The sequence below is a fragment of the Schistocerca gregaria genome, chromosome 5, assembly GCF_023897955.1.
Source record: "Schistocerca gregaria isolate iqSchGreg1 chromosome 5, iqSchGreg1.2, whole genome shotgun sequence".
NCBI lineage: Eukaryota > Metazoa > Arthropoda > Insecta > Orthoptera > Acrididae > Schistocerca > Schistocerca gregaria.
Genome location: NC_064924.1, coordinates 569,028,119 through 569,045,357, shown reverse-complemented (window position 1 = coordinate 569,045,357; position 17,239 = coordinate 569,028,119). Strand labels below are relative to the sequence as shown.

The following is a 17,239-nucleotide window of genomic DNA, read 5'->3' as shown; positions in this document are numbered from 1 at the left end:
GATGTTGTTTTCTTGTTTTTAAGGATGGTCTTTCTGGTTTCAGGGTGACATATCTTTTAAGGTAAAGAGACGAGGTTAAACGGAAGTTACTAATATTTATTGAGATGATGAAAACAGGAGATCAGGTGAACATTAAAGAACTGCGAACTGATGGTGGCAAGGAATTTGATAACTACAATGTAAAAAGATATGGATTCAAACATTCCCTGACTGTTCCATACACACCACAGCAAGATAGAGTTGCTGAAGGTGAGAACATGATTGTTTGTGAGATGTTATATTGATGGTTTTAATCAGCAAGAGATATTCTAAAAGCATTGTGGAGTGAAGTTGTAACTGCAGCAACTCATGCTCTTACCTGAATTGGGACAAGGGTCAAAGGAAATACACTAATTGGAATATTTTTGAGGAAGAAGAGTCAGTTTGAACAAAGTATCTGGGACAATGTTTTGTCTGGATTGCAGCACAGAAACAGAGGTAGTTTGATGCCAGATCTTTGAAAGGTTATATTGTTGGGTATCATGGCTATGGCTATCACATCTACTTTACAGACAGGTATATAGTTATTGCCAGCTGAGATGTAAAATTCAAGAATGAAAAATTAAAACCATTGAAAAATGATGTATCCAAGTTAGCTGACATCTTGTCTATGAATGGTTTTACACATGCGACACCATATAATCTGAATGATGAAGAAACCATTGAAGACTACATTGCAGGATTGGATCATCCTCCTCATCATGATGGTGCTGAAATGAATGTAGATGGAAATAACATCACTTTAACTGGAGGTGGAAGTACAGATGGACATCGAGTTTTGAGAAACAGAGAAATGATTAGACAGCCAATACGTTATCAAGATGAACCAAAGGTGGTGATGTTGAGGGAACCTCCAAAAGACTATGATGAAGCAATGAAGTCTTCAGATGCAGAAAACTGGAAATCTGATGGATGAAGACATGCAGTTATAAAAAAAAAAATTGTACCTGAAAACTAGATTATTTACCAGTCGGAAGGAAAACTATTGCTAATCGATGGGTGTTTTGCAACAAAACTGAATAATAATAATAATAATAATAATAATAATAATAATAATAATAATGACCTCATCTGCTACAAGGCAAGATTAGTTGCAAAATGGCCAAGAATTGATTTTTCTGAAACATTTAGCCCTGTGATTAGGTTTGAAACTATGTGAGCTCTTTCTTGTGTTGCTGTTCACTAAAACTGTAACACTGAACTATATGATGTTAAAACAGTACTGCTGCAAGGCACATTGGAAGAAGAAATTTACATGTGACGGCCAAAAGCTTATGGTGATGGTACAGGTCATGTGGGCAGATTGCCTTGAAGTTTGTATGGACTGAAGCAAGTAGGAAAATGTTGGTCTCAGTGTTTGTAAGAATATCCTAAGAAATCCACTTTAAAGGAGAGCAGTGCTGATCCCTATGTGTATTTTAACGAAAATTTAATCTTTTTATTTCATAGGTATAATGGACTGATGATGCGACCTGATGAAATGGTTCACAGTTGCACAAAAAATCACAAGAAGAATTTGATATTGTGATAAGTGAAGTGGATTCCTATATTGGCATTCAAATCCAGAGATTTGAAAACTGTGTGAAGATCAATCAAATGGCAAATGCAAAGAGAATGGTGGCAAGGTGTGGTATGACTAATGCAAATCCGATACCATTACCGACTGAACCTGGATGGATACCTAGCAATCCAGTGCCAGCTACTGAAACTGACACTTACCAAGATATTATTGGCAGTCTCATGCATTTAGCATAGGGAACATGTCTAAATCTAACTTACGCCATCAATGTTGCTTCAAGAGCATGAATTCAACTACTGAAGCCCACCTTAAATTGGTTTAACAAATTCTTCACTATCTGAAAGGTACAATTGATGATGGAATTAAGTTTAGTAAAATGATGAAGTCTGCTGTAGAATCTTATGATGACGCTGATCACACAATAAAAACACTGACCAGACATTCAACAAAGTAGAATGTTAATAAAGTTTTGTAGTGGACCAGTAATGTGGAAAAGTAAACTTCAAAAATGTGTTCCACGGGAAACCAGATTTGTTGTTGCAAGTGAGGTAAGTAAATTGTTTGTGTGGATGGCTCATGTATTGAAGGAAATCAAAAGTATTGAAATAAGTTGAATTCCAAAATTACATACTGATAATCAAAGCACTATTAATTACATAAGAGGTACTGGATTCTATGAGTTCTCTAAACATATTGAAAGACGTTGTCAGCATGTACGACAGTGAGCAAAAGATCCATGTAGAAGATGTCCGAGCATAAGATCAGAGAGAGAGAGAGAGAGAGAGAGAGAGAGAGAGAGAGAGATTACAACAATGGGAGATAATAACAAATGCTATACAGGAGACTAAAACAGAAGTAAAATGACAAAATGTCACTGGCTGACCACTTACATAAAATATGGGGAAGCCAGGCACTCAGTGAATGTACTAAAACCCTCTCTCTAAAATCTTGATAGTAAAACTCTAACCACATTCGATTGATCATTATCTAAAGTAGACTTTAGATTTGTCGGCAAATCAAATGCAGTCCGCTAGTCGGAAAATAAAACTCAGTCAACTGGTCGGAAAATAAAATGGAGTCTAATAAAATGTGGTGCACAGTGATCTGTACACCAGAAACACCACACATTGGAGGATCCTCACACTGGAGTAAGAAGCCAAATATAATAAGGCTGTGGCCTACGTGAAGGTGAGTGAGGAGGACCTCGTCCTGGCGATGCAGCTGGAAGGAGGTATGCCACAACCTAGTTGTGGGCTTTACAGCACAGAGCTTACTGTCAATCACTTACAGCCACTCGTTGTCCCACTGACGCAAGACTCTGGAGCTCAACAGTGACATCATAGCATGAAGGGGGTTGGCACACTAAAATATCTGAGGATCAAGGCACGCCTCCTTCACTGCGAGACCTGCCCTTTCATCTCCCACAATTCCCAAGTGTTTTGGTACACAGAAGAAAGACACCTCTTTCTCCAGTCATTGTACGTAGAGGAGGGCATCCAGGACAGTCTGGACTACTTTATCTGCTGGGTGCAAACATTTCAGAGAGTGAAGGGAACTCAGAGAATCGGAACAGACCAGAAACTTAGCACTAGAAGAATTTCTCATCTGCTCCAGTGCCTGCAAGATTGGATACAATTCTGCATCAAAGATAGTAAAGTCTGGAGGCAGCTGGAGCTTGAGGTCATGATCTGGGAAAACAATAAGCAACCAACAGACTTCCCGTTTCGACCCATCTGTAAAACCGGGACATAGTTGTGGTGCTCAGATACCATGTCAGAAAATTTCACATTAAAAATGGAAGCAGGAGAGCAATCCCTCCTGTACTGCACCAAATCTAAAATCACTCTGTATCTCTCCAGTAACCAGGATGTCAGATAGTTAAAACCCTGGATTTGGGATCATACTGGCTCCACACTGAGTGACTCTAGCACACGCTGCATGTGGACCCCTAATTGCATTGTGGGTTGTGGACGGTTGGAGAAAAGTCATTCCCGAGGTGGATAGGCAACAGGACGGAGCGCAAGAAAAGTCAGAGCTGCGAGGAACTGCCTGATTCACCGGATGGTGCAGTTCTCCTTCCTCAGCACAGAGGATGGGTACAGGACTGGTCCAATAAGCACATATGGCCAGCTGATTCCCCTCATGGTGAACAGTGTCAATGATCTTCAAATAAGAGGGCCTAGCTGACCCATACACCATGCACCCATAGTCCAGCCACGAATGCATGGAAGCCCTATAAAACTGGAGGAGATGCACCCTGTCGGCTCCCCAAGACCTGTGGCTAAGCCACTTTAAGATATTCAGTGCCTTCAGGGTACTGGCTGTCAGGTGTCTCTGGTGTGACAACCACAACAATCTGGAGTAAAAAAATGTGGCCCAGGAACCTCACTGAGACTCTAAAACATAGGATGGTATCCCCCATATGCAAGGCAGGTAAATTAAAAGTATGACGAGAATGATTAAAATGAACATACACACACTTATCTGCAGAAAAATGAAAACCCTTCTTTGCAGCATACTCCTCTAATCCTGCACTGTAAGTTGCAACTGGCAGCTCGCCGTTGCAACACAGGAGGAGGGAACAGAAAGTAGCAAAATTGCTCATAAATAAAGAACACAGTACAGGACTCCTTACCATAGATGTGATACTGTTTATGGTTATGGCTTAAAACACTGCCCTGATGGACACCATTCTCCTGCTCAAATCAATCTGACAACATGTCATCAACTCAGGTTCTAAAAAATTTCTGAGATAGGAAAGACAATATAAAGATGGGGAGGTGGCCACAGAAGCCCCACTGAAGCAGTTGTGTGAGAATACAGTGTCTCCAAGTAGTATCATACTATTTATCTATATTGAAGAATAAGCCGATACAGTGATGCTTACATAAGAAAGCCTGCTGAATAGCTGCCTTTAGCAAGGTCAGGTTGTCAACAGTGGACCAAAGTCTCCAGAATCCACACTGGGAGCAGCTAAAGGGTTGCCTGGTCCCTAACAACCAGATCAGACGACAGTTAACCATTCGCTCCACTGTCTTTCCTACACAGCTTGTTAAGGTGATAACTCCAATAACTACTGGGACATGTACATTCCTTTCCTGGTTTGAGGAGAAGTATCAGAATTGCTCCCTCCATGAGTTGGGGAAGTTACCTGTTGCCATCGGGATTAAAACATTCTAGGAGGATATCCTTTGACATGATTGGAAAATTATGAAGCATGCAGTACTGGATTTGGTAATGACCGGGTGCAGTGTCACGAGTCTCAGTCAGAGACGATTCAAGCTCCCACATGCAGAAAGGAGAGTTATAGGCCTCAGAACTGCTGGATCTGAAGTCCAACTCCCCCCTCTCTACAGTCACACAGTAGAAATGAAATGCCAGATCCTAGCTTACATTGGCAGTAGAGTTTTTGTAAAATGCTTGGTCCCTGTCTGAGCAATGTCTCCGGATGTTGTTTGGAGACCCACCACCCCCGTTTCAGCACTGCTGCTATTGGTAAAAGACTGTGTTTATCAGCAATCCTCCAGATAGCTTCCTATACTGTTGTAGAAGAAGTGGAATGAATTGATGGTGTCCAGGAACACTTGCCATGACCTTTTCTTACTCTCCCTAAAGATGTGTCGAGCCTTGGTCCTTGGAATTCAAAAGGCCATTAGGCTGTTTGCTGTTGGTCGGCATTTAAAATGTCTAAGAGCCACATATCTGTCCCGCATTGCTGAACGGCATTCATCTGTCCACCAAGGTACAGGTTGCCTCCTAAGGTGACCTGAGGACTTCAGTATGGATAAGTCAGTGGCACGAATGGAGCACTTGTCTGATGTGGTCCCCCCACCCCCTCCATGGACACTGTCACAGTGCTCGAACACAGCCAGCTGCCTGAAGTGTATTCAGTTAGCCCTGCTGACCATCCATTTAGGTGGCTTCACTTCAGATAGTGCTCTATCCAGTATGTGGAAGCAGAGTGGGAAGTGGTCACTGGAATGAAGGTCATCAATGATCTCCACTGAACAGAATTTGTGAGGGTGGAAGAGCAGAAAGAGAGGTCAATGGCTGAGAATGAGTTTCCAGTACCTGTGTTGAGGATGCACACATCATGTGTTATGAGGCCCTCCAAAATCTGACCCCGAGGGCAGGTAGAGGTTAAGCACCACAAGACACGATGGGCACTGAAGTCTCCCAGGAAGAGAAATGGCCGAGGGAGTTGATCCACAAGAGCTGTGAGAGCCTCAGAGTCTACTGCACCTAGATGAGGTAAATACAGTGAGAAAACTGTAATCCTCTGACAGGCATGAATTTCAACTGTAACTGCTTGCAGGTCAGAAGCCAGGGGGAGAGCAAAGGAGTGGTATGCATTATTGACAAACACCACACCCTCTCCCTCGGTTCTTTCCCCTGATAGATCATCCTTGAGTTACAGCATATAACCCTGTAGTACAGGGATGGATGTATCTTTAAAATGTGTTTCTTGTAAACACAAGCACAAGGGGTGCACCTGTGCCAGCAGTTTCACTTTCTCTACATGAGTTCTGAACCCATTGAGTTCCATTGTAGTTGGAAAGCCATTTTAAAAATGAGGTTTTACTCTGTCTTTCCCCTACTCATTCCAGGGTGGTGTGAAACAGCTGGTACCCTCAGATAAAATTCAATGTCCATACCAGTGATCGTACGATCTTCAGATCCATCAGACAATAACAATGGTGCATGTTCTGATGGCTTCGGAGCGGACCGCTTTGGCCATATGGCCTTCACCACCAGTTTGGACTTTGGGGGCATTGACAAGGGTGATGGTACAGAAACAATCTGGGAATCACTTAAGATGTCGGCCATGAGGGTTTACTTACACTGACATTATGTTTGGCAACATTCAGTGTTTCAGCTATAGGGTGCAGCAGTGCAGGCTGGCAGAGGTAGATGTGCCCTTCTGGACAGGCTGCATCAATGCCAAGATGAAAGACTTGACGAAAATTGGTGGCTGAGTGGTCTTAAATTCCTTCTTTGCATCAGAGTACGAGATATATTAGGTGACTTTAATTCCCTGAATCTTCTTTTCTTTAGCGTAGATAGGACAATCCCTGCTCCAAACCAGATGGGCCTGGGAGCAATTAACACACCTGGGTGGTGCAGTGCACTGGAAAGCCTGTTCGTGGGCCAAGCTGCCACATCGGCCCCATGTAGCCTGACTGTTAAAACCCATAGTGGTGTGACCAAAGCGTTAAGCGTTGGCACTTGAAGCAGTATATTGGATTTGGGATATAAGGTCTTACATTAAGGTGGAGAAAACCTGCTGCAATGCAGTCTGGCAACTTCGGAAGATTGAATGGCAGAATAAATGATGCTGACTTTCGGAGCTCTCCAACAATCATTTTCATAATGTTTTGGGCGTTAGTCACCCGTGCACTTTCCCATTCCTGTTGCAGCTCTTTTGTATCCATATCCATAATGTCCTGGCAAGTAACAATATCTTTAACACTATTCAACCTAGTGTTCAGCTCACTAGTAATGGGATATTTCCCAAGTAGACTGGCATTCAACAGCTTCTGTACTTGGGGCACCTTCATTGTCTCCAGAAGAAGAGTACCATTCTATAGATTTGAGTTGCCCAGCAAGTCTCTCGAGTACTTTATGGATATAAAATGGTGACAATTTTTCAAAAGAACCGAACCTTCCACATGTTTCATAACAACAAAAACATTATTCACCACAGGGCGTGTACTGCTACTTTGGTTACTGTTGTTGGCAGTCAGAGATGACCCATGTGGACTAGCCATAAGAGGCCTCTTAATATTTTGGGAGGTAATACTACCTAACCACACACCCGAACCGCTGGTAGAAGAAAAATGAGATTTAGGCTTCATGGTGTTTCCATGAGCAGCTAGGGAAGAAAGTTCACTCAAGCAGAGCCCCACATGCCTGGGTAAGCCTTATACAACTGAAGTGCGCCATCACCCTTGTGATCTGGGCAGTGAAGCCAAGGTCCCCTTCCCTGTGGTACGCAATGTTCCACCACTGTGCCAAATGGCGATTGCTGCAGCATAGCCCAAGCTTACAGTGACAGGGAACTTGTGGCACTTACCAGTCCCCAGGCCAGGAACACCTGGGTCACCAAGCCTGTACCCAAAAAATGAATGCTGAGCTCCTGAGAGCAGCAGAAGATCAGGCAGCAGACATTTTTACTGTGCATTCACCCATAAAGATGTTATGAATAATGAAAACTTTGACTGGAATGACTGAGTTAAATCTTTGATGTGATAATAACATATGAATATTGCGGGAGAGAGTTAAAGATTCAGTACCTGTGTTGCTGTGTAATTTCTCTTTCTTTGAAGTTCTCAGTACATAGTGATTGAGGCCTACGGTTATGTACAAAGTACAGTGTAGTGTACGACTGTTTCATGCTCGAGTTGTGCCATGAGTGTTTGATTTTGCACTGTCAAATCAGTTCTGCGCTGGCTGCCAGGAGTTCAGTTTTTCATCTATTAGCTCCTTGCCATTTACTCTTAGTTTACAGCAATTTGTATGTTCATGTTTACTCTATGTTAAGTTCTATCATGACAGTCATTGTGCATGCCCTTAGTAATCAGCCAACAAGAGTCCATCTGGAATAGTCGGTTTGTAGGGAAGCAGCCTACTCACGCCGTATAAAATTCACAGCAGTCTTTCCATTGTGTGCCACGAGTCCGCTGTAACTAGCTCTGACATCATAAATGTTGTGCAATACTTTAAAAATCAAGTAAATAACCTGAAACATTTCTAGCATGTCAGAAGTAATACTAAATCAATGTGTGTTGAATATCAGTTCAATAACTTTAATCAATTTCGAAATATGGACGTTTTTCTGTAAAAATCATTGGCGCAACAGAAAAGAGCTAGAAACTTAAAAATTTATATTTAGATTCCTTTTGCATAATAATTTAGTAGAAACAGTATTCTGGATCTCGTAAATTAAAATTTTAGTTGAAATTCATGATTTTCTGGTTTTTGTCTTAAAAATTAAGGAAGCAAGATAGATTAAGCAGGTGAATAAATAAAGCTAGGATGTTTAAATTTAAGTAGAATGGAGATCCGCTATATCATAAAGATGTGAGAAGTTTCAACTGAATAACTATAAAACTATAGCGATAGTGTATCTCCAAAGGCAAGTTCAGAGCTCGTCTAAAGCGTGAAGTGTAATTAAATTAATTCTCTCGCCCAAAATATTGGACTTAGCCACGTCAGACTTTTATTATGTTTACTTACCTGTGTGCTGATTGCACATTTAAATTGAGATCTTCATTGACCATCAGAAAAGGAAGCAATGATTTATTTGCGAACTTAAAGTGGTGCATTACTAGCCCAGAGGCTAGTCGGGACAGTGGATTTAATCAGGCGTTCCCTTAGCTGTCCGCACCACGGCTTTATATGTAAGAATGCTGCGCGACAAAAATAGGCCCCAGTTCTCTCCAGACGCTGATCAGCGCACCACCTGTGCTGCGAGTCGCGTCGCGTCGGTATCATTGCTATAAATAGCCTCGGATGCCGTAATAAGTTACTCGGGATACGCGTAGCCAAGAAATCATTTTCGAGTGAAGTGTTAATTCCAGGATGACTTTGATGATCTATCTTCAGTTTGTGTATGTCGGGACAGACATTCTACCATTATTTAGCGTGGCGTTTGATGAACATTATCATCAAATTATGGCGAGCATTCACTTAAACATTTAATTTGAACAGTTATAGTTGCATCAGCGCATTAGACTCTGAACTGCTCTGGTAGTTGGATTGTGTGGATTCTTTTTGGTCTGTGAGTTTCAGAATATAGTGAACCTTTTAGAGTGAATCGTTTTTGATTATGAATCCCAGACAATCTCCTAATTCCTCATAGCTATAAGTGTATTTCGTAGTTGAAGTGGGCACTAGGAATTCTAATTACAGGCTTCATGTTTTGCTAATCACTTTCTGGTTGCCAATATTGTAGTTAGAGAGCCAGTGTTGAGAACGGCAAACAACAGCATTAATTAAATCATAGGAACATTTCAATAACAATAAATTCCATATGCCGCCCCACATATGGTGCATGTGCTGGGAAATGCATCTTTTCTACATTACATTCATTAACAATTATTTCCATATGCCGCCCCACAGGTTGCTGCCTGCCATTAAAGCAATCATTGGCTCACAATCTAACATGTCTTTAGACACACTGGCAGAGCTAACAGACAAGGAGCAAGATGCTATATCTCCTGCACCTATCAGTGTAACATGCGCATCTTCCATGGTACTGTGCACTGACTATGATGCTCTGACAGCACAGGTGGATGTACTAACTCAGCAGATCGGAAGATGTTATCTCTCTGTGACAAGAACAGTGACTGGGGCTGAGGCGGATTCTGGAAGCACTAACGCAGGAGATCGTCAACCACCTCGACTATGCCCTGGACAGAAACAGAGCAGGAGACACACTTGTACCACAGAAGATTTAAATGAAGCACATCGCTGGGCCAAACCCTGCGCATATCCAAATGCCAGCAGGACTTGAATGCACACACACTCTGTCCAATTGCTGGTCTGAGCCACAGTGTCTGTCTGTAAGTGAAAAGTGTACAGGACAGAAATATCTGGTTGACATTGGCTCTGATCTGTGTATATTCCCACAAACAATGCTACATCAGTGTAGGTCATATACTTTGTTCTATCCAGCTGCTACAAGCAAGTTCTTTTATTGTGACGTAGAGCACACACTGATTTGAGCTAGACCCATGCCTACACCAGACATTCATGTGGGACTTCACGATTGTGGATGTTGCAGAACCAGTAATGGAGTGGACTTCCTGGCATACTACAACCTTCTGCCTGACACTGCCAACACACGCCTAGTTGACCAAACCACCAGACCAATGGGTGCAGGATTTCAGTGCCATGTGATGACCCAATCCACCAAACTGATTGAAGCTGCGGACAGTGAGAGTACACTGCACTGACGAGACTGCCAGGTACACCTAAAGATGAGAAGCATAACATCTAGCATTATATGAAGACTACTGAGGGACCCCCATTAATTTGTAGTCCACGATGGTTGGCCCCACATTGGTTAGCAATTGCAAAGGCAGAATTTGAGAGGGCATCATGCGACTGTCCAGTTTTTATTCAGGAAACATGCATCAGGCTGTGGCTAAGCCATGTCTCTCTAATATCCTTTCTCCTAGGAGTGCTAGTTCTGCAAAGTCTGCAGAAGATCTTCTATGAAGTTCGGAAGGTAGAAGACGAGGTACTGGGGGAACTGAAGCTGTGAGGACGGGTCGTAAGAAGATAGGAAAACATGTGGAATGCTACTAATGTTTCTAATCAACATAAATGATTTTCTAATTATTTTAAAAGGTGATAATACAAGCATATCAATTATTAGTCAAAGATGTCCACACAATGAGACACACAGGTATATCTTGTCCGCAAAAAGTAAGTATTTATGAGTAATCAATGTTTAAATTTATTTTAAAAACAAAGATTCCAAGACTTACCAAGCGGGAAAGCGCCGGCAGACAGGCACATGAACAAAACACACAAACACACACACAGAATTGCTAGCTTTCGCAACCGATGGTTGCTTCTTCAGGAAGGAGAGGGAAAGCTAGCAATTCTGTGTGTGTATTTGTGTGTTTTGTTCATGTGCCTGTCTGCCGGCGCTTTCCCGCTTGGTAAGTCTTGGAATCTTTGTTTTTAATATATTTTTCCCATGTGGAAGTTTCTTTCTATTTTATTTAAATTTATTTTGTTTTTCTTGCCATACAAGTGAATGTTTACGGCCTGTATAGTACTTTTTTTTTAATTGTATTATTTAACATCTTGATAGCTGCATATGACCCAATGCTTTGCGTGTTATAAACATTGAAAATTTTATTTAACTTTAAATAAAGTGAGGTGGTTGCTATTAAGTAGTGTCTGATCTAACCATGAAAGTGCAATTTAATGTTTCTGAATAGTATTTATGAACACATTTCGTGTTAGCTACTAGTTGGATAGACACGACTTGCATCTAAATGTTAGTCATTTTGTGTGTCTCAGTTGAACGTGAAGCAGGTGGTGGACTGTGGTTCATTGGTTGAATACCAGAGAAATACATCAGTCTGGAAAGGAGATAGCATACAAAACACTTGTGTGTCCCATTCTAGCCCACTGCTTTAGTGTGTCAGGTTCATACCAAATAGGACTAACTGGGGATACTGAACATATGAAAAAAGGGCAGCACAAATAGTCACAAATTTGTTTGACCCATGGGACTGTGTCCATAAGATACTGAAAGAACTGAAATGGCAGACACCTGAAAATAGATGGAAGTCTCTACAACCAACTTGAAGTGATGAACCTAGGAATATACAACAACCACCTACATATAATTCTCATAGGGAGTGTGAACACGAGTTACAGCACACACAGATGCATTTACGCAATCATTCTGCCTGCTCTCCATATGTGAATGGAATGGGTACAAGTGGGATGTATGATCTGCCAAGCACTTCACACTGGTTTTCACAGTTTAGATGTAGGTGTAATAAAAGACAGAAGTACTGTATAGACAAATGGTGTAGATACTGCAAAAGTTACTGATGAATTTCAAATATTCATTTAAGAAAAATTTTTGTGGGGGTGTATAAATTTATGACTATTAGACATATCTATCAAAGTACAGATCACTTACCACAGACAAATGTGTAGAAGGGGACAATTACCAGCAGAGCTTTCAAACAAATATTTCAGAAATCTAATAAACACAAAGTCACTCAGTCTTCTGTCACTGCAGTTTGAATTTTCATTGACATATGATTTACACTGAGTGGCACGACACATACTGAATGTTCTACTCAGTGTGTACTTACTTTCAGGTGACCAGTTTCTATGGGAAGTAGGTGCAACACTTCCTAATATCAAAAGGCGAGCTGTATCAACTCCATACTCTTTGAATACAGCTTCTGGATCAACTCCATTATGTTTTGACTTGCTCATTTTCTCCCATGCAACAATGACAGGTTCTCCAGTTTTCTTCTCTTTAGGCTTCTTCCCTGAAAAACCAGCAGCATGACCATCTTGATGAGAAACTTTTCTCCACTACATGCTTTGAGCACTAATATGCAATTAATTCACTATGTCCAAAATATTAACTTGTAATATGCAAGAGAAGTGTGACACACACACACACACACACACACACACACACACACACACTTGTTTGTGGACATTTGATCTTTATCTTATGATTATGGGTGATAGTAAGATCAGTCAACAACACTAAATCGGGGTGGTTTTCACATGATTTATTACAGTTTGTGAAACAAGATGAATATTGCACTGTAGATATACATGAACCCTACCTGTGATCAGAAACACTGCTTGGATGCACGCTTGACACTACTAGGGATGACAGAAGCAAGTTCTATTACATAGCGGGTGTTAGGGGTGTAAGTGCAGATACTGTAATCATTGGTACCTTAATATGTAGCCATTTCAGTGAGTTACTTGATTTTTTTGCTGCATCTAACAGGCTTTCTGCAAACATATCACATAATTTACTACCTGATGTTTTCCACATATTCATAACTATACAACTAAGTGGACTATGCCTGTCATTCTAAACTAACTGTTTTGTGTTCTTGTGCCCACACTTCATCATTTGACCTGCTGCTCAGGGGAAAGTAAGCATTAATGGCTTACTTTTGTCTTATGTATTTGGAGATAATAAACAACTTCAGAACATACTACTACTAATAGTTATAATTATTAGCCTAAAAATGAAGTAAATACTGATGCAATGTTGTTCAGTACACTGTCCTCAGCCACCAAAAAACTGTGATTATACTCGTAACACCCTGTATAACAGAAAGAATAAAGGTGACCACTCACTATAGGTTTCAAGTGTTGAGTGGTTGATATGCAACCAATCAAGACTGAAACAGCTGCTGAGCTGACAAGCAATGTCCTCCTTTGGAGTCCACACACACACACACACACACACACACACACACACACACACACACACACAGTAACAGTGGGTGTGAGGTACATGGAGGCCGAAGAGGAGGAGGGGTAAAAGTCACACAGTGATCTCAAAAAATTTTAAAAACCAACTGTGAGCCAAATGCTTAACAATCAATTTAGCGGCTGAGCTGTGGCACTAATAAAAAGCACTGAACTACGCAGCATCTTGTAAACAATAACCACCACAACACACTTTTTTTGTCAGTGTTGTTTGTGCATCAGAATGGCAAGTTGAGTTCCGCCCACAATGAAATTTTCAATCAGCACAGAAAATTATGACATCGTAGCAAATTCTGTAGTGGAGGTTCTCTAAGAGTCAACAAGAACCAAGCTGAATGCTGCTTGGTACATCCTTCATAAAGTCAAAAACATATAGAGGTAACTCATTTAAAACTTCCTTAGCAAACAGGTAGTTACATGAAATTTTGGTGGAACTGTTAGACATCTGTAACTTGATGTCACAATATTTCTGATCATTCTCAGGTGTACACTGTTGAAAGACCTCCAGTATGCACACAGTGTACTTGCAAGTTGCTATACAAGACTTATTTAAGTGCCTGTGGTGCTGCTGACAGTTCGTGCTCTGCTCTGATCACACTCTCATGTTATCAATATGAGACTGGTCATCTGCAATTGGTGAAATTACAGGAAGATGTTGACTATGCAGAGAATGAAATTTCCCAATGACAGGATTCAATCCAATATCAACATGGAAACCCCTGTTCTTACTGATCACATCCTCAGTCAGTCACAAATCAACAGATTGCTTGACTACGCAAACAGCTTTGCAAGCAGAACTGGAACATCTACTAAATTTGTTACTCAAAAACAGATTTCACCTCTTCAGATGCATAGGACACTAAAGAGAAGTAAATGATGGAAGAAAGCATATGAGACTTTCAGGATTACAGTTTACTTGTCCTGTATTGGGAATGTTTCTATTAACATGTGTACAGTACTGAGAAAACATCAGGTTAAAGAGGTCTTTGGTCCTCCAGCAACAATCTTGGGAGTTCTGAGATTGGTCAAAGACAACTAGGTACTGTGCAAGGCAATGGTTTACAGGATTCTGTGCAAGTTTGGAAAATTGTATATAAGGCAAACCACCAAAATTCTGGAGTATTAATGACATACATGTCTCCTGTAAGGCAGCCAAAGTGCTATTGCCAACCACAATATTTCTACTAGCCATTCAATGGATGCTCTGGAACAAAAATTGTGGCCCCGTGCAATAAAATATTGGGACTATATTGTCAACAGATCAGCAGAAATACATCTGAGGACCTGACCAACCATAACTGTTGTTTCCATTTAGAAGACACAGAGGGATATGTTATTGGGAAACACTGTGCTCTACATAACAGACCATTTGGATGACACAGAGGGATATGTTATTGGGAAACACTGTGCATAACAGAGTTCTTGTGAGATTTTACCAAGTGACGGATCCAATATCGATGAGGTGGGCTTTTGTCATGAAATGTGTTCAGAACAATGGACAGTCTCACAGCAGAAGTGTGTGTGCTCCATTAACACCTGTTTAATGACTTGCAAGTACACCATGCTTGTGCTGGCAGGATAAAACAGAGTAAATCAGTGTACTTTTGGCATTATAATCTGAAGATGGCCTGAAGACTCTACAAATGACTGAAATACAGTGGCAGTAATTTACCTATACTCTGTATTTCTCCCAAAGTTTCATAGAATATAGAGCATCTGCCAGGGACTAAACTGCTACGCATACCATCATCATCTACATCCACATCCACATACATATTCCGCAAGCCACCAAACGATGCGTGGTGGAGTGTTTGCTGTACCACTACTAGTGGTTTCCTTTCCTGTTACACTCGCAGATAAAGCGAGATGCCTCCGTATGAGCCCCAATTTCTCGTTTCTTATCTTCATGGCCCCTAAGTGAAATGTTTGCTGGCAGCAGAAGGATCGTTCTGCAGTCAGCTTCAAAGGCTGGTCCTCTACACTTTCTCTGCAGTGTTCTTCGAAATGAGTGTCTTCTTCCCTCCAGGTACTCCCACTTTAATTCCCAAAGCATATCTGTACCACTTGCATGCTGATCAAACCTACCAGTAACAAATCTAACAGCTTGCCTCTGAACTGCTTTGGCATCTTCTTTCAATCTGACCTAGTGAGGATCCAACACACTCAAGCAGTGCTGAAGAACAGTTTGCACTAGCATCCTACATGCAGTCTCCTTTACAGATGAGCCAAACTTTCTTCAAATTTTCCCAATAAACTGAAGTCGACCATTAATTAACCTTACCTATCACAATCCTTACATGCTCGTTGCATTTCATACTGCTTCGAAACTTTATGCTCAGATATTTAAATGACGTGACTGTGTCAAGCAGGAGAGTACTAATGCTGTATCTGAACATTATGAGTTTGTTTTTCTAGTCATCTGCATTAACTAACATTTTTCTACATTTAGAGCCAGTTGCCATTCATCACATCAACTACAAATTTTGTCTAGGCCACTTTGTATCATCCTACAGTCCCTGATCTTTGGTAACTTTCTGTACACCACAGCATCATCAGCAAAAACCGCAGTTTGCTGCCCACCCTGTCTGTCAGATCATTTATGTATATATGTATTTATGTATATATGTATTCATGTATAGAAGATGTAACTTACCAAATGAAAGCATTGGTATGTTGATAGACACACAAACAAACACAAACACACAAACAAAATTTTGTGTGTATGTTTGTGTGTCTATCAACATACCAACACTTTCATTTGGTAAGTTACATCATCTTTGTTTTAGATATATTTTTCCCACGTGGAATGTTTCCCTCTATTTTATTTGTGTATAGAAGTATATACAGTACATCATTTATGTATATAGGTCCTATCACACTTTCCTGACGTTGCCTGTGTCTGCGATGAACACTTGCCATTGAGGACAACATACTGGATTCTATTACTTAAGAAGATTTCGAGCCAGTCACATATCTGGGAGCGTATTCCGTATGCTTGTACGTTCATTAACAGTCTGCAGTGGGGTACCATGTCAAATGTTTTATGGATATCTAAAAATATGGAATTAGCCTGTTGCCCTTCATCCATAGTATGCAGTATATCATGTGAAAAAAGAGCAAGCTGGGGTTTTGTACAAGTGATACTTTCTAAAGGTGTGGTGATCGCGGGGTCAGGGATTTTCTCTGCCTCGTGATGACTGGGTGTTGTGTGATGAACTTAGGTTAGTTAGAATCAAGTAGTGCTAAGTTCTAGGGGACTGATGACCATAGATGTTAAGTCCTATAGTGCTCAGAGCCATTTGAATCATTTTTTTGTGCTGATCTTGGACATGAAATTTTCGGTCTCAAGGAAATTTATTATATTTGAACTCAGAATGCGCTCTAGAATTCTGCACCAAATCAATATTAAGGATATTGGTCTGTAATTTTGTCCTTTTTATACACAGGAGTCACCTATTGTTTTTACCAGCCACTTGCCCCTTTGCACTTGTGGAGAGATTTACAATAAATGCAAACTATGTAAGGGGCCAATGGCCTAAGAGGACTCTTTGTAAAACTGAACTGGAATTCCATGTGGACCTGGCAACTTATTTATTTTCAACTTTTTCAGTTGTTTCTCTATGCCAGGGTTGTTTATTACTATATCATCCATATGGGACTCTGTGCGATGATCAG

At 40.9% G+C, this 17,239-nt stretch overlaps 1 protein-coding gene across 1 annotated transcript in view; it reads right to left on the bottom strand.

The window, feature by feature from the left end:
- Positions 1-17,239, bottom strand: part of LOC126272651 (leucine--tRNA ligase, mitochondrial) — a 125,299-nt gene that overhangs the window by 32,903 nt on the left and 75,157 nt on the right. Inside the window, exon 8 of the mRNA XM_049975655.1 lies at positions 12,409-12,591. Within this exon, the coding sequence (XP_049831612.1) occupies positions 12,409-12,591 (183 nt within the window). The remainder of the gene's footprint in view (positions 1-12,408; positions 12,592-17,239) is intronic.